Source organism: Piliocolobus tephrosceles, chromosome 8, assembly GCF_002776525.5.
Source record: "Piliocolobus tephrosceles isolate RC106 chromosome 8, ASM277652v3, whole genome shotgun sequence".
NCBI classification, from domain to species: domain Eukaryota; kingdom Metazoa; phylum Chordata; class Mammalia; order Primates; family Cercopithecidae; genus Piliocolobus; species Piliocolobus tephrosceles.
Genome location: NC_045441.1, coordinates 98,492,318 through 98,509,515, shown reverse-complemented (window position 1 = coordinate 98,509,515; position 17,198 = coordinate 98,492,318). Strand labels below are relative to the sequence as shown.

General features: G+C 43.6%; 1 protein-coding gene across 2 annotated transcripts in view; it reads right to left on the bottom strand.

The window, feature by feature from the left end:
* Positions 1 to 9,580: 9,580 nt before the first annotated feature.
* LOC111520376 overlaps positions 9,581 to 17,198 on the bottom strand; it is a 34,617-nt gene continuing 26,999 nt past the window's right edge. For both annotated transcript variants that reach the window (XR_003306663.1, XM_023183050.1), the window contains one exon: positions 9,581 to 9,835. Coding sequence is in view for 1 of the 2 variants with exons in the window: in XM_023183050.1 (XP_023038818.1) it covers positions 9,826 to 9,835 (10 nt within the window). In the remaining variant the exon portion in view is untranslated. The remainder of the gene's footprint in view (positions 9,836 to 17,198) is intronic.

Sequence of the window (17,198 nt, the reverse complement as noted above, 5' to 3'; positions counted from 1 at the left end):
GATGTGGTGCTGAGAAGAATGTATATTCTGTTGACTTGGGGTGGAGAGTTCTATAGATGTCTATTAGGTCCGCTTGGTGCAGAGATGAGTTCAATTCCTGGATATCCCTGTTAACTTTCTGTCTCGTTGATCTGTCTAATGTTGACAGTGGAGTGTTGAAGTCTCCCATTATTATTGTATGGGAGTCTAAGTCTCTTTGTAAGTCTCTAAGGACTTGCTTTATGAATCTGGGTGCTCCTGTATTGGGTGCATATATATTTAGGATAGTTAGCTCTTCCTGTTGAATTGATCCCTTTGCCATTATGTAATGGCCTTCTTTGTCTCTTTTGATCTTTGATGGTTTAAAGTCTGTTTTATCAGAGACTAGGATTGCAACCTCTGCTTTTTTTTGTTCTCCATTTGCTTGGTAGATCTTCCTCCATCCCTTTATTTTGAGCCTATGTATGTCTCTGCATGTGAGATGGGTCTCCTGAAGACAGCAGACTGATGGGTCTTGACTCTTTATCCAGTTTGCCAGTCTGTGTCTTTTAATTGGAGCATTTAGTCCATTTACATTTAAGGTTAATATTGTTATGTGTGAACTTGATCCTGCCATTATGATATTAACTGGTTATTTTGCTCATTAGTTGATGCAGTTTCTTCCTAGGCTCGATGGTCTTTACATTTTGGCATGTTTTTGCAATGGCTGGTACCGGTTGTTCCTTTCCATGTTTAGGGCTTCCTTCAGGATCTCTTGTAAGGCAGGCCTAGTGGTGACAAAATCTCTAAGCATTTGCTTATCTGTAAAGAATTTTATTTCTCCTTCACTTATGAAACTTAGTTTGGCTGGATATGAAATTCTGGGTTTAAAATTCTTTTCTTTAAGAACGTTGAATATTGGCCCCCACTCTCTTCTGGCTTGTAGAGTTTCTGCCGAGAGATCTGCTGTCAGTCTGATGGGCTTCCCTTTGTGGGTAACCCGACCTTTCTCTCTGGCTGCCCTTAAGATTTTTTCCTTCATTTCAACTTTGGTGAATCTGGCAATTATGTGTCTTGGAGTTGCTCTTCTGGAGGAGTATCTTTGTGGCGTTCTCTGTATTTCCTGAATTTGAATGTTGGCCTGCCCTGCTAGGTTGGGGAAGTTCTCCTGGATGATATCCTGTAGAGTGTTTTCCAATTTGGTTCCATTTTCCCCCTCACTTTCAGGCACCCCAATCAGACGTAGATTTGGTCTTTTTACATAATCCCATACTTCTTGCAGGCTTTGTTCATTTCTTTTTCTTCTTTTTTCTTTTGGTTTCTCTTCTCGCTTCATTTCATTCATTTGATCCTCAATCGCTGATACTCTTTCTTCCAGTTGATCGAGTCGGTTACTGAAGCTTGTGCATTTGTCACGTATTTCTCGTGACATGGTTTTCATCTCTGTCATTTCGTTTATGACCTTCTCTGCATTAATTAGTCTAGCTGTCAATTCTTCCACTCTTTTTTCAAGATTTTTAGTTTCTTTGCGCTGGGTACGTAATTCCTCCTTTAGCTCTGAGAGGTTTGATGGACTGAAGCCTTCTTCTCTCATCTCATCAAAATCATTCTCTGACCAGCTTTGATCCGTTGCTGGTGATGGGCTGTGTTCCTTTGCAGGAGGAGATGCGCTCTTAGTTTTTGAATTTCCAGCTTTTCTGCCCTGCTTTTTCCCCATCTTTGTGGTTTTATCTGTCTCTGGTCTTTGATGATGGTGACGTACTGATGGGGTTTTGATATAGGTGTCCTTCCTGTTTGATAGTTTTCCTTCTGACAGTCAGGACCCTCAGCTATAGGTCTGTTGGAGATTGCTTGAGGTCCACTCCAGACCCTGTTTGCCTGGGTATCAGCAGCAGAGGTTGCAGAAGATAGAATATTGCTGAACAGCGAGTGCACCTGTCTGATTCTTGCTTTGGAAGCTTCCTCTCAGGGGTGTACTCCACCCTGTGAGGTGTGGGGTGTCAGACTGCCCCTAGTGGGGGATGTCTCCCAGTTAGGCTACTCAGGGGTCAGGGACCCACTTGAGCAGGCAGACTGCCCCTTCTCAGATCTCAACCTCCGTGTTGGGAGATCCACTGCTCTCTTCAAAGCTGTCAGACAGAGTCGTTCGCGTCTGCACAGGCTTCTGCTCCTTTAGCTGAGCCCTGTCCCCAGAGGCGGAGTCTACAGAGACAGGCAGGTTTCCTTGAGCTGCTGTGAGCTCCACCCAGTTCGAGCTTCCCAGCGGCTTTATTTACCTACTTAAGCCTCAGCGATGGCGGGCACCCCTCCCCCAGCCTCGCTGCTGCCTTGCGGTTAGATTGCCGCAGACTGCTGTGTTAGCAAGGAGGGAGGCTCCGTGGGCGTGGGACCCTCCCGGCCAGGTGTGGGATATATTCTCCGGTGTGCCGGTGTTACAGTGCAGTATTGGGGTGGGAGTTACCCGATTTTCCAGGTGTTGTGTGTCTCAGTTCCCCTGGCTAGGAAAAGGGACTCCCTTCCCCCTCGCGCTTCCCAGGTGAGGCGATGCCTCGCCCTGCTTCAGCTCTCGCTGGTCAGGCTGCAGCAGCTGACCCGCACGGATTGTCCGGCACTCCCGAGTGAGATGACCCCAGTACCTCAGTTGAAAATGCAGAAATCACCGGTCTTCTGTGTCGCTCGCGCTGGGAGATGGAGACTGGAGCTGTTCCTATTCGGCCATCTTGCTCCACCCCCAAAATTATATATTATTTATATTTTACCACAATAAAAAAATTGGGGTGGCAGGGAGAGAGATGACAGTGGCAAGGGTGATAGAGAAATGGGCATTGAGAACTACTTGAGGTATAAATATTAGAGGTAGGAATGATAGGGCTTGATAATTCAAGTGGCTATGGGGAGACTGAGAGAGCAGCAGGACTCCAGGAGGACACCAGGTTTCTGGTTTGGACAACTGGGTAGTTGGCATCATTTGCTGAGACAGGGAATACAGTTGTCTCATCAGAAGACCTGATGAGGCCTCAGTTCCCCGAGACCATTTCTCACCCTTGACTTACGTCAGCTTCACCTCCTGGATCCTTGGGCTTTCATGGTTTCTACCACAGTGTATATTAATCAAGCTTCAGCCTCCAGCCTTTCTCTGCCCAGTTGGTTGCTCTCTGAAGAGACATCTACCCTTATTCCATTCTTGTTCTTTCCCTGCCCCTTGACACCTTCATAGGGTGGATTCTTCAGTTCACCTCACTGACAGCTAGTCAATTCCCTACCCTAATTAGCCAGCCCAATCACCTGTGCACTTAACCAACCCACCCACCTCATCACTGAGGCCTCTATTCACTATCCCCGCTGGCCTTTGCCTTGCCACCACTCCAGGCTCCATACATCCCAGCCTGAACCCAGCCCCTTTCTGAGTCACTCAAAGCTCAGCCAAAATGTAAGTTTGATATCAATCCACAGCAAAGTTCTTGCACAGACCATAAAAGAGATATTTTCTGAACCCTAAGAAGAAAAGGTGATGGTATGTAGGAACTCACATAGGTTTGCCAAGAATAAAATTGAATACTTCCCTTTTTGAATAAGTTTAGTGGATTAATCAGGAAAATGCTATGAACAGAAAGGCATTTGACCAAATTTTTCATGCCATTATAGACAAGACTACTGAATGATAATACAATCAGGTGTGTTCATATTTGGTTGAATAACTGTAGCCCAGGAGTATTAATTGATTAATTCCCCTACAAGTGCTCAAAGACTCTCCTTGGTCCTACCTTTAACAAAGCTCTTATCAAGTATTTGGACAAAGAGAGGCATCACATGTATTAAGATCTGAGAATGACATTGAGCTAGATAATTTAATTGGTGATCAAACTGAAAGAACTGAAAGAGCTATATAAGTTGAAATAAGAAAAATAATGGAGATAGATATAAAGTCCTTTTAAGACCAAGAAACACATGTGCAAGGATACAAAATGAGTGATATCTGAACAAGTTTATTTAAAACAAACAAAAACCTCAGGGTCTAGGTGCTTCAAGGTCAAAAGAAACGTACTCACTGCTCCAAGCCCACAGTGCAGTTGGAGGCGGCAGTCGCTGCAGATGGTGTCCAGAACAAAGGAGGCGAAGACTCCCCTCTGCTGTGACTATAACCTCCAGCTTGTGGTGGTGGGCTTCAGAGGGACTTCGCAAATTTGGCAGTGGCAGCCTCTAGAGTAGAATTTTAAAAGGGAGGGTTTAACTTTTATATACCTTGATGTAATGCATATTTAGCATTTATTATTTTGCATTTAAAAACAAAGAAAGAAAAAATCTGAAGCATAACATGTTAGTTGAGGATGTAGAATTTGGACTCAGACGGAGTGTTCAAATTTCTATTTAGCTACTTAGCTGTGGGAGCTGGGGCAGGTCATATCACTTCTTTGGCCCTTGGTCTTCTCATCCCAAACACTGGGAAGATAGTGGCACCATAAATTTCCCTCAAGAGTTTATCTAAAAGACATGTCTAAAGCACCTGGCACATAATCAACACTCGCACTCCAACCATAATCAGAGAAGGACCTGGACTAACGGTCTGGAAAAGGGAAGAGAGATCCTGAGAAGGAAACAATAACTGCTTGAGAGGTTGAAGTATTTGAAAGGTCATTATGGGGAAGGAGAATAACTTTTTTTTTGGTATTGCTCCAACAGGCATAATTGAAATCAACAGGTAGAAATTCTTGTGGTGGAAATGCCTTTCCACTCATCACAAGGAAGAATGTCTCAACTCAGGCCACTCATAAAAAGTGGTGAGTGCTCCATGGCTGGAGGTTTTACAGTGGAGGTTGTACAACCACCTGCCAGAGATGATATTCAAGGAGGTCTTACCCTGGGAGTCTGGTTAGCTTGGTGTTCTGAAACTGGATTGATCATCAGAAACATAAGGAGAGCTTTTCCAAATGCAAGTTCCATGGCCACACGCAGTCCTAATGAATCAGAATGGCTGTGGGGGCAAAAAGAATATGGATTTTCTAAAAGTTCACCAAGAGACTGATGAAAAACCAGGCTTGGAAACCACCGGGTTATAACCTTTCTGTTTCCTTGAGTTTAAGAATGTACAACTTGACATATGTTGCGCTGAATTTTGAACAGTAAGGTAAAGTCAACTAGGACCAGGGTGTCTTTGAAGGAAACAGGAAAGGAGAAAGAGTGTGAATAAGTAAATTACCCCATCCCTGCGACAACCCAGGCATGACCAGGGTACAAAGACTCCTTGTCCAGGCAACAATATGAACCCATGGGGACCCTGCTGCCCTCTGACAAGGGAACACTTGGATATATGTCAACTTTCTGCAAACCACCAGCATAAATTTTCTTTAAAACCAAAGTCACAAATAATCCCCCCAATAGAAGCATATGACTTATTTTGTTTTCATGCAAGCTCAGTCTTAGATAAAACAGGAGACAGAGAGAGCGATGTCAAGATGTTACAGCCAAAGAAGGAAGCAGAGGAGAGGAGCAGCCTTTGTTACTTTTTAATTGGAAAAAGATCTTATTTCAGACAGCAAGACATTTAAGAAATGCCATTAATTGTTTGTTGCTGTCACCAATGAGAAAAAGGTGAACAGGTAGGAAGCAGACTTCTAAAATTAGCTATCTTTAAAAGTTGAGGAGTCCTTACTTCTAGCAGAGGCAGGTTACTGTATTAAATACTAACAAAGTATGAGTTAACAATGACTTCTCTAGTCCTCTTAACTGGTTAACCTCTTAGTTCTAATAAGATACTGGTTTACTGTCAGGGCACAATTTCCTAACCTTTGTGCAGAGGACATTTAAGGAATCTAAGAATGCAAATATGCACCAAATAGGTGTAGCCGGATAAATTGGTCTCAAGCATATTTTTTATTGCTGTTTTTGAAATTTATGTAGACAATGAAATTAAAATACATATTTAAAAAGCATTACTGAATTCACAGCAGCTTTTCATCGGCACAAACTGTCCCAATCAATGGGTACCAAAGTACAAGTAGTATCATCTGGGCATGCACGAACCTTTTCCTGCTGGGAAGAGTGAAAGCTAAGCTCAGTAGCTTAGGAAGAGCCTATTTGGGTTCTTTTTCCTCCTGTGCATGCTACAAATAGCTTTTCCTTAGTTCATACTGAGCTGGCTCTTCAGGAGCAGACAGGAAACGAGATGGGAGTGCAGGGAGAGACTGGGAGAAAAGAGCAATGATTTAGCTGCTCTTCTCGTTCTGTGGGAGAGGTCTACTTCCCACCTATGGAAATCTTCATACATTTTTTTCCTGCAAACAGAGTCCTCTGGGGCTGCCAACATCAGTGAAATAAAGGGTAATTTAGTTTATCTTGAAAACAAAACAACCCCAAACCCATTACTATTATCAAAACTGAAGAATTACCGGGAGGAGGGATTCCCTGAATTATTCACTGCCCTCAAGCAGTTTACAAAATAGTAGGGATGCCACCAAAAAAGAAATGGGGAAAAACTTTTATGCATGCTCAAAAGTTGGACACAGTAATTTATTAGTTTATATTAAATTAAATTATGTACAATTCGTAAACCTTTTTTAAATGATGAAATTCGGTGCTGTCAAGTTGTTGAAAATGTACACCCACATCCTGCTGGAAGCAGTGTAAATTGGTACAATCCTTTACCAAAGCAATTTGATACTACATTCAAGAACCTTAAAATGTTCACACCCCTTGATCCAGTAACTTAAAGGAAATTTATTTTAAGAAAATAAGTCAAGGCCGGGTGCAGGGGCTCATGTCTGTAATCCCAGTACTTTGGGAGGCTGAGGTGTGAGGATCACAAGGTCAGGAATTCGAGACCAGCCTGACCAACACGGTGAAACCCATCTTTACCAAAAATACAAAAATTAGCTGGGCGTGGCGGCAGGTGCTTGTAATCCCAGCTACTCGGGAGGCTGAGGCAAGAGAATCATTTGAACCCGGGAGGCAGAGGTCGCAGTGAGACAAGATCGTGGCATTGCACTCCAGCCTGGGCGACAGGGCAAGACACTGTTTCAAAAAAAAAAAAAAGAAAAGAAGTCAAAGGAAATTAAAAGTTATATGCAGAAATATTTTTATCATGTACAATTTCTAATATTGAAAACTTAGAAGCAGTCAAAAGGCTTAATAGAGAAATATCAAAATAAATCATAGTAAGGCTATTCAATGAATGAAATGAAATACTCTGTAGTCATTAAAATGTCAATAATGAACTATAGAAACATGACAAATGCTGAAGATAGTGAGTGAAAAGAAAATGCAGAGTAAAAAATTATATCTATGCCTTAATTGTAGTTGAATAAAAATATATTCCTTATATTACCGAAGAATAAGGACTCACCAAAAACACAGAAAAATCCAAACTATTTTATTTATGATTCAAAATTGTAGGTGAGTTTTATCTGTTTTTGTCTTAGAGTATATCTACATCATTATAAAACTTGGTGCATAAAAAACATCTGAACACGAGTGCAAAAGGATTATTATTGGGCTCACCTGTTATCACTAACTCCTGATCCAAACGTATCTCTCCCTGGCTTATGAAGTTATTCTTCAACTTACCCTCAGGTGAAGGGAGAAAACTGAACTTACAGTACGAGATACAGCAGTACTAGGACTTTCATGCAAATAAGACTATTTCCCCTTTCCGGTCTAGAATGAGATGGAAAGAATGGAATGATGACTAAACAGGGTCTGACACTGGTAAAGCTGGGAAATTGGCTGCCTCATGTGTGCCTTCCAAAAACCCTCTGAAATGGTGTTCTTCACTTAGGAGAAAACATACCCAGAAGGGTTATGTGGTTTGCCCAAGGACACACAGCTAGTTGGTAATGGAGCCAGTTTTCAAATCCTGGGCAGATCTGATTCTGAAAGCCTCCTCATTCTACTCTACATCCCCTCCCAAGCAAGTATGGGAGAAGATGAAGACACACTGTTTATGATATGGGTCAAGTCAGTTTGCACCAAGGTCATTAACTCATTTGGCCCTTGAAGTTTCAGGCCACTGTTTGAAATCCTGATGGTATGTTAGACTCATCCAGGGCTGTGTTGAAAATTTTTTTGATGCCTGGGCCTTACCTGCAGAGATTTTGATTTCATTGGTCAAGGATAGGATATAAAACTCTCCAAGGATAGGATGGCTCAATCACGGCTGAAAACCACTGGTTTAGGGCTTTTGCATTTCCAACCTCTATCCTACAAATGTTTCAATTGGTCCCATAATGGGAGTTAAAACAACACTCCATTCACTCTTCTAAAAATTGTTTGATTGTGATAAAATAGGCATTACATAAAACTAACTTTTCTTTTTTTTTTTTTGAGACAGTCTCACTCTGTCGCCCAGGCTGGAGTACCGTGGCACAATCTCAGCTCACTGCAATCTCCACCTTCCAGATTCAAGTGATTCTCCTGCCTCAGCTCCTGAGTAGCTGGGACTGCAGGCATGTGCCACCATGCCCAGCTAATTTTTGTATTTTTAGTACAGACGGGGTTTCACCATGTTGGTCAGGCTGGTCGTGAACTCCTGACCTCAGGTGATTCACCTGCCTCAGCCTCCCAAAGTGCTGGGATTACAGGCGTGAGCCACCGTGCCCAGCCAAAACTGACCATTTTAAAGTGTACAATTCAGTGGTACTAAGTATATTCACAATGTTGTGCAACTATCACCACTAACTGGTTCCAGAACTTTTTTTTAATCACAATGGGAAAACCCCAGTGAGTAGTCACTCCCCATTCTTCCCCTTCCCTCAGTTCCTGGCAACCACTAATCTGCTTTCTGTCTCTATGAATTTGCGTATTCTGGTCATATGATATAATCATACAATATGTGGCCTTTTGTTGATGGCTTCTTTAGGTGAGGATATTTTCTTTTTCCAACCTGAAGCAGAATGGATAGCATAATGTTTTCAATGTTCATCTAGTTGTAGGTGAATTAAAACTTCATTCCTTTTTATGGGTGAATAATATTCCATTGTATGGATATAACACAATTTGTTTATTCATTCATCAGTTCATAGACATTTAAGTGGTTTCCACATTTGACTTCCGTTCACTCTTCTCTCAGATCTGAGTTTCCTCAGGACACACCTTTACAGCAAGAACTAGAGAAGAAGAGTTTTATAAGCTAACAATGGGACTGTAGAGTGAATCTGTGATTCTGAAAGTGTGATCTCCCAACCAGCAGCACCCACATTACTTGGGGACTTGTTACAAACACAAATCCTTAGGCCCCACCACAGACCTACTGAAGGCACAAACTCTGGGGATGGGGCCCAGCACTCTGTGTTTTCATAGCCCTCCAGGTGACTCAGACACATGCTGAAGTTTGAGAACCACTGGTGTTGGCCGGGCACAGTAGCTCACACCTGTAATCCCAGCACTTTAGGAGGTGGAGGCGGGAGGATCACCTGAGGTCAGGAGTTTGAGACCAGCCTGGCCAACATGGTAAAACCTCATCTCTACTAAAAATACAAAATTAGCCAGGCATGGTGGCACATGCCTGTAATCCCAGCTACTCGGGAGGCTGAGGCAGGAAAATCGCTTGAATCCAGGAGGCAGAGGTCGTGGTGAGCCGAGATCACACCACTGCACTCCAGCCTGGGCAACAAGAGTGAAACTCCATCTCAAAAAAAAAAAAAAAAGCGTAGCAACACTAGCCTGGGGCTCCAGCTCAAGGCGTTTCTGTGGCTTTCTCTCAGGTTGACTCCACCCACACTGCAAACCAAGCACCTCCGGAGCACAGCAGTGTCCAGCCCCAGGCAGCCTCCCTGGTAGTGCAGTCATAATACTCTCATCTGCAGGATCCAGGATGTTAGTGTCACTGAATTCAGCTGGTGCATGAGACGAGGTTGACACGACACCCTCAAGTGATCACAGCTCTCTGTAATAAACAAACACATGTTGTAAGAAAATAGTCTTAATTAGAGAGCTGCATCCTAGCAGTTTACATTGTTGACTGTCTTACACTCAGAGAACCGCAATCAACTTGTTCACTTCAGAACTGCTACCAGAAGACAATTGGCAGGGTCTCCATCATCTGGTTTCTGCTTCTCCTTCTGGCCTGGTGAAGATCCTGCTCTTCCCCACCAGCCTGGATTACTCCTACTCACTCCTCCAAGCCAGTGGGTCACATGTCAGGCCACCTCCCTGCCTTTGCTCAAGTGGTTTCTCCTCCCTGTGATACCCTTCTACTCTCTCCCGACTCATCACATCCTCCATCCCTCATACTCAAGCCACCTTCACCTCTCTCGTGACAGCCCCATGGGGCCATCCCTGCCATCAGCCACCTCCTCTTCCTTGCCCTTATTTTTGGTACCACCATTCTTTGCTTGATCATACTGTTTGGGCATCTCTTGTTTGGGGTCATTTTTGTTATGTTGTTATTTGGTCCTTACTTTTTTAGACTTAATTCCTGACTATCAACCATTCTGTAAGCTTCAATACACATATTGTAGCAGTGGGAGAATGCTATTTAAAGCCATGACTGAGGCCACTTTCACATAATAGGACATACATTCTCTTATAGGGAATAAATAATACCATGAGCCTTGATGGGACTTGTAGGTGAGAAATGCAAGCTCTGGGTATAGCCTAGGAAGTAACAAAGAAAAATGAAGAACAAGCTGTATTGTGCTCTGGTGGGAAGTAACCCGAATTTGGGGATTGCAGGAAGCCGTTAGTTGAGTAGACAGCTGCCCCTGGAGAAGAGCAAAGCCCAAGAAGGTAATGGCAAGGCAAGGCCTTAAGGGGACATGGTGAGTGGTTTGGCTAAAGGGCAGGACATTAGGCCTTCTGCGATTGCCCCTATGATGCTGTGCTCTGATTCCTCGGCATTCAGCCAAATGCAGCCTAAGGCAGAAAGGATAGAGAAACTGGGGCCCTGTACAGCAGGGTGACGTGGCAGGGAAAGGGCAGTCACTGCCAGGATGCTGACAATCCTGGACCAGGAGACTGAGTTCTCAGAAACAGTCTCAGGACATATTGAGGAGGACTCGGCTCTCACAGAAGAGGAGTGGGACTCTGCTCGTTAATCTGGGTACACAGGAAGAGGAGCCCAGAAGACTGGATGGCTTAAAGTCCTGCTGTGTCAGAATTATAAGTATGCAATGTCTACCATGCAGAAATAGCACAATACTGTATCTGCCTTTCTGGAAAATTCTGCTGGAATGGTGGTTATGGGGTGAAGACTTTGCAAGTGTTTTTTGTCTGATAGTTTGAGGGTCCAATGTATTAGGCAAAATCACAATAAAAGTGATGTGCATTAAGTATCCTATGGGTATCATATATATAATATATATTATATATATTATGTCATATATATAATATGTATTATATATATAGATATATATATATGTATTTTGAGACAGAGTCTTGCTCTGTCACCCAGGCTGGAGTGTGGTGGTGCAATCTTAGCTCACTGCAACCTCCGCCTCCCGGGTTCAAGCGATTCTCCTGCCTCAGCCTCCCGAGTAGCTGGGACTACAGGCACCCCCTGCCACACGCAGCTAATTTTTGTATTTTTAGTAGACATGGTTTTGCCATGCTGACCAGGCTGGTCTTGAACTCCTGGCCTCAAGTGATCTGCCCACCTCGGCCTCCCAAAGTGCTGGGAACCACTGCGCCTGGCCATGTTCATTATTTTTTTTTAAATAGCCAGAACAGAAACTTAAGTGCCTTAAAGACCTTTTCCGATTAAAATTATGGCAGCCCTGATACATGAACTGTGGATTCTCAATCATCCATTTATCTGTGCACTGGAGTGGACTGGGGCTTACTTTCTAGGTGCACTTTGGCCTTGCTTCCCTATTTGCCCACCGCCTTTTCTGAACCTAGGTCATGGATCACCTTCAGTTCAAGTGAGAGCCCATACTGGGATCCTGAGCGGGAGTGTGCCGGTCCTATCCCATTTCAGCCCACAGGTAAAGCACATGGCTCCACAGTAACTAGCCTTCCAGAATGGTGGCCCCTCAGGAACTCATCAGGATTCACACATTTCCTTAAACTCACTGCTGCCCAAGATTTATCAAAGACTCAGCTGTCAAGGACAGCCTTTATGAAGGACTATCACAGGGATATTCGCTCCTAACCAGTTTTCCACAGAGGGCAGTCGCACAGGCTCCAGAGCCAGCCTGCCTGCTTTGCCTGCCTGTCTGGGTTTGAAGGCTGCCTAGAGATCACGAGCTCAGTAACCTTGGGAAGCTTTCTTAGCTTTTCTAGGCCTCAGTTTACTCATCTGTAAATGGGAATGACCATATTACAATCTCATACGGGTGCTGTAAGACTTCAGCAAGGAGATCCATGCAGAGGGCTTAGAGCTGTCACTGGCCCTCCTGACGCTCAGCAAGCATTTGCTGTTGTTGCCCCTGGTTAAGTCACAGACCCTGCAAGCACTGTGCCTGGACTCCATGATGCTGGCTCTCAGGAGTGGTTTCTATTGTCTGATGCTGTGGCTTGTTGCCATTAGCCTCTATTAAAGGGAAGCCGGTGGTACTTATCACTGGGTTTATTCTGAAGAAGTTGTTGAGAACAGTTTATAATGTTGCACAGTGCCCTTCTCAGAAGGCCTCTAAAGAGCTCTTTCTGAGTGGTTGCCTCTCCTGAGCCCGGGAACGTTGTGAGTGATTTAATAATCAGGTTTCTCTCATCACACTGGCCCTGACAAAGTGTGTATGACTTCATGGTAGGTATTTTTGTATGGACCTCATTCTTGGCTCTATTTTATGACCCCACTCCTTGGTTTATTTCTGTTAAATCATTCTATGCCTTGTAATAATAATAATTATCCACTGAGCACCTCTGTGGTCCAGGCTAGTGCTAGGAACTTTACGTGAACTCGTATTAATGTCTACCCTAATTCTACTGGGAAGATATCATTCCCATATTAGAGGCAGAAAAATCTGGTGCCAGAAAGATGCTGGCACTTGTCCATGGTTCCTGGGAAGGCGAGAAGGAGAGCTGGGATTGCAGCCACACTGTCACACACACCTAACTGATGCACTCTTCCCGTATGTGAAGCATTTCTGCATCCTGTCATAAATGCTTTGAGGAACAAGGCAAGATATAAATAAATAAATTACACTTTAAATGATGTCTTCCCTTGCTAGTTCTCTTATTTAACAGGAAGGACTATGGTTGTGGTATCGATGCTCCAAGTCCCCAGAGGGTCCCAGGACACCATGACCAACGGCCCTGGGGTAAAATGAGGAAGAGCTCAGGAAGCAGTCAAAGCACACATGAATTCTGCTCCTGGTGTCAGAAACATGATTTTGTTGATCACAGGGCTGCCTTCTTCTGTCCCCCAAACACCGGCCTCCCTTACTCCCCTCCAGGCCCCAGAAGCAATATCAGGACTGCTGGGGTTTAGGGAGCACCTCAAGCACAGCTCTGCACCCTGAACCATGCCACTAGTTACTCCAGATGAGTTATGTCATCCCATGTGGTCCTCAGGGTACTTCCCGCGTGAAGTGCTGGATGTGCAGACGTCTCCACATGTCCCTGGAGGAGGTAGCAAAGAAGACCCAGGCTCTGGAGTCTCCTGCTTACACTGGAATTAAGGACGCCTTCCTCTCTCCCTGCCTCAGTCTCCTTTTTATAAGAGTATTAATACTAAAACCCCCTCCTAGGAAGATGGTTGAAGGTACCAGTTAAGAGCACAGAGCTACATGATCACAGTTTGAATCCAGGCTCTGACACCAGCTGAATATAACCTGAAGCAAGTGATTTAACCTTTCTGAGCCCACATCTAACCTTTCTATAAAATGTAGGTAATGGTAATTAGTACTTCAGAAGAGTATGAAAGAATAAAATTGGTTGAGGTATACAAAATAATTTAAACTATGCCTGGCACATAGTAGACACCGTTTTATGTGTTGGCTGTTGCTGTTATTATACATGCAAAATGCTTCTAGTGACCATCAATTGATGTTAGCTATTATCTGCGCCCCCCGTCCTCCCCAACCCTCCCCCACCAGTTATGAACACAACTGCAAGTAGCGCCCTGGGAAATGTTGGTCTTGTCCAGTATATGCAAAGGGCAGGAATTCCGTGAGTAGCTCTTTGCATGAGAAACTGAATCCTCCCAGCCTTTCCATCCTTGCCGAAGCAAGAAGGAAGGAAGCGAGTGAGTACAAACCATCTTAGACGCAGCTGAGCTGTGTTTCTCAGCTCCTTAAGACAAAGAGAGCCTCATCCTTTAAATTTCAAATAAAATAAATTCCCAAGCTTAACTCTAAGCTGCATGTAGACAAATTAGCTCTGAGGCCTAATCACTCAGGATATGTTTCTTAAGTGAATTCACATGAACAAATAGGAAATATTCTTCTTCCTTTTCTAAGTAACAGCCTGGGAACAAGAAGCTGACAGAAGCAGGGATGAGCCTGTGTGTGCACATGGAGCCTGGAGCTCCCAGGGAGAGGCCAACACTCCCCTTCCCCTCTGCCCACTCTTTGTAGCTGTTTTTCTGCTCTTTGCCCTCCTGAATCATTTTCTCTTACTGTCATGTTTTCAGACACTGAAAAAAACTACCGTGGCAAATTCGAGATGAAGTCAGAAATAGACTCAGAGGCGTTTATTAAGAAGCAATTCTAAAGGGAGAAAAACAAATTACAGAAGCAGAAGCTGGGGCTGAGCAAGAAGAGATCTGGAGGTTTCAGGTAAAGAAACAAGCATGATAGATTAAAAACACAAATAGGAGACAGGACCTGAGAATCACGAAGTGTTACATTTATAACTTAACCTTCATTAAATATTCACTGCATCAAGCATACACGCATCCCATTTAATCTCTGGAGGAAAAGGGGTAGCTACAATGATCTTTATCTTTTTATAGATGAGGAAACTAAAGTATATAGAGGTTTAGGGATTTGCTGGCTTACGACTGTGCCCCTTGTGAATCAGGAAAGATTGGAGAAGATTCAGAAAAGATCCAAAAAAATAAAGAAGGGATCTAAAACCCAAGATTTTTGGCCAGGCATGGTAGCTCACACTGGTAATTCCAGTACTTTGGGAGGCCTAGACAGGCAGATTACTGAGGTCAGGAGTTCTAGACCAGCCATGGCCAACATGATGAAACCTGTCTTTATGAAAAAAACAGAAAAATTAGCTGGGCGTGGTGGTGTGTGCGTGTAGTCCCAGCTACTCAGGAGGCTGAAGCAGGACAGTCACTTGAACCTGGGAGGCGGAGGTTGCAATGGGCCAAGATACCACCATTGCACTCCAGCCTGGGTGACAGAGTAAGACTCCATCTCAAAAATAAATAAATACAATACAATTCAAGACTTTTATGAAGAGTTCTGTTAAAAGTCCTAGAATTGTTTAGCACAGTGCAAAAAGAACTGAGGATGGGAGGAGTAATAAAAGACTTTATTCCCTAGTCTCCCTGGCGACTACCCTGTGTGCCAGCCAATAAGCTGTAAGCAAAGGATTATGTGGTACTTCCAATGAGTCTCTTTAAAAGAGAAGAGGCAAACCTTTCTTCTGCCCCTTCCTCCTGCCTAGAATGCAGATGTAATGGCTGGAACTCTAGCAGTCATTTTGGACCTTGAGGTGACCTTGAGAAAAGGAACCATACCTTAGGACGTGGAGCATCAAGTTAAATGTTTGGGTCCATGACATATTGGAGCCACATACCATCCCTGGACTGCCTATCTCTGGATTTCTTTTAAATGGAGGAGAAATACACTTCTATCTTGTCATAGCCACTACTACAGCACACAGAGTAAACTTAATCCTAACAGATGGACCCAGACTTCTGCTGACAACCATCTTGCAACAACAAAGGAAGCTAGACTTGGAAGAAAGCTGATACCACAGTAGCAGAGCAGTAACAAAAAACCCAGGTATTTCCATATGTCATGAAACTGCTGGGTCAAGCTTCTCCTGAAGCTGACATTTTCATGAGACTTTCCAGTTACATGAACCAATAAATTCACTTTACTTTTTAAGCTAGTTTGAGTTGGCAGTTTTGCTACTTGCCACTAAAAGCATCATAGTTGACATGGCATTTCATTTCTAATGAAAGCAGTATAAACAGAAGTATATTTAAGTGCATATGGGCTTTCCTTAGAGTGGAGTCATCAAATGCACCTACATAAGGTCTGAATGATTTTTTAAAATTACAATTATGCACCACGTAATGTTTCAATCAGTGATAGGCCATGTAGACAACAGTGGTCCCATAAGATTATAATACCATATTTTTACTGTACCATTTCTATGTTTATATGTTTAGATACACAAATATTTCACATTACGTTACAGTTGCTATAGTATTCAGTACAGTAATATGCTATACAGATTTGTATCCTAGGTGGGTAGTAGGCATCTAGGTTCATGTAGGTACACTCCATGATGTTTGCTCAATGATGGAATCACCTAATGACACATTTCTCAGAACATATCTCCATTGTTAAGTGACATTACTGTACTTAAGATTCATTAAGTCCCTAGTATGTGCCAGGTATTTGACACAAATTATCACTCATCTAGGCCAACAGTACTGAATGGCGGAAATTGTTATTCCCATTTTACAAATGAAGAAACTGAGGCTCTAGGGGTTACATAAGTTGCCCAAGGTGATATAATTAGTAAGGACACAGCTAGGAGTAAAACCCAGGCCTCCAGAGGTCCTACAGACATAATCTTTGCACTACACAGAGCCCTGGCCACAGCTATCTCCTAGTCCAAATGTTCTGCAAGTCCTGCTTTTTAAGCTCTGCTTTTGTTTTGGTTTTTGTTTGTTTTTGGGGTTGTTTTTTAGACAGAGTCTTGCTCTGTCATCCAGGCTGGAGTGCAGTGGCATGATCTCAGCTCACTGTAACCTCCACCATCCAGGTTCAAGTGACTCTCATGCCTCAGCCTCCCAAGTAGCTGAGATTACAGGTGCACGCCACCATGCCTGGCTAATTTTTGTATTTTTAGTAGAGACAGGTTTCACCATGTTGGTTAGGCTGGTCTTAAACTCCTGACCTCAAGTGATCCACCTGCCTCAGCCTCCCAAAGTGCTGGCATTACAGGTGTGATCCACTGTGCCTAGCTTGTTTTGGGATTTTGTTTTGTTTTGTTTTTTGCATTTTTTGTAGAGACGGGGTCTCGCTACAATGCCCAGGCTGGTGTCAAACCCCTCCCACTTTAGCCTCTCAAAGTGCTGGGATTACAGGTGGGAGCCACTGCGTCCAGCCTTAAGTTTTGCTTTTGGAAACCTTGCAGCTTGGCCAGTTTGGAAGAACATTTGTATCAGTCTCACC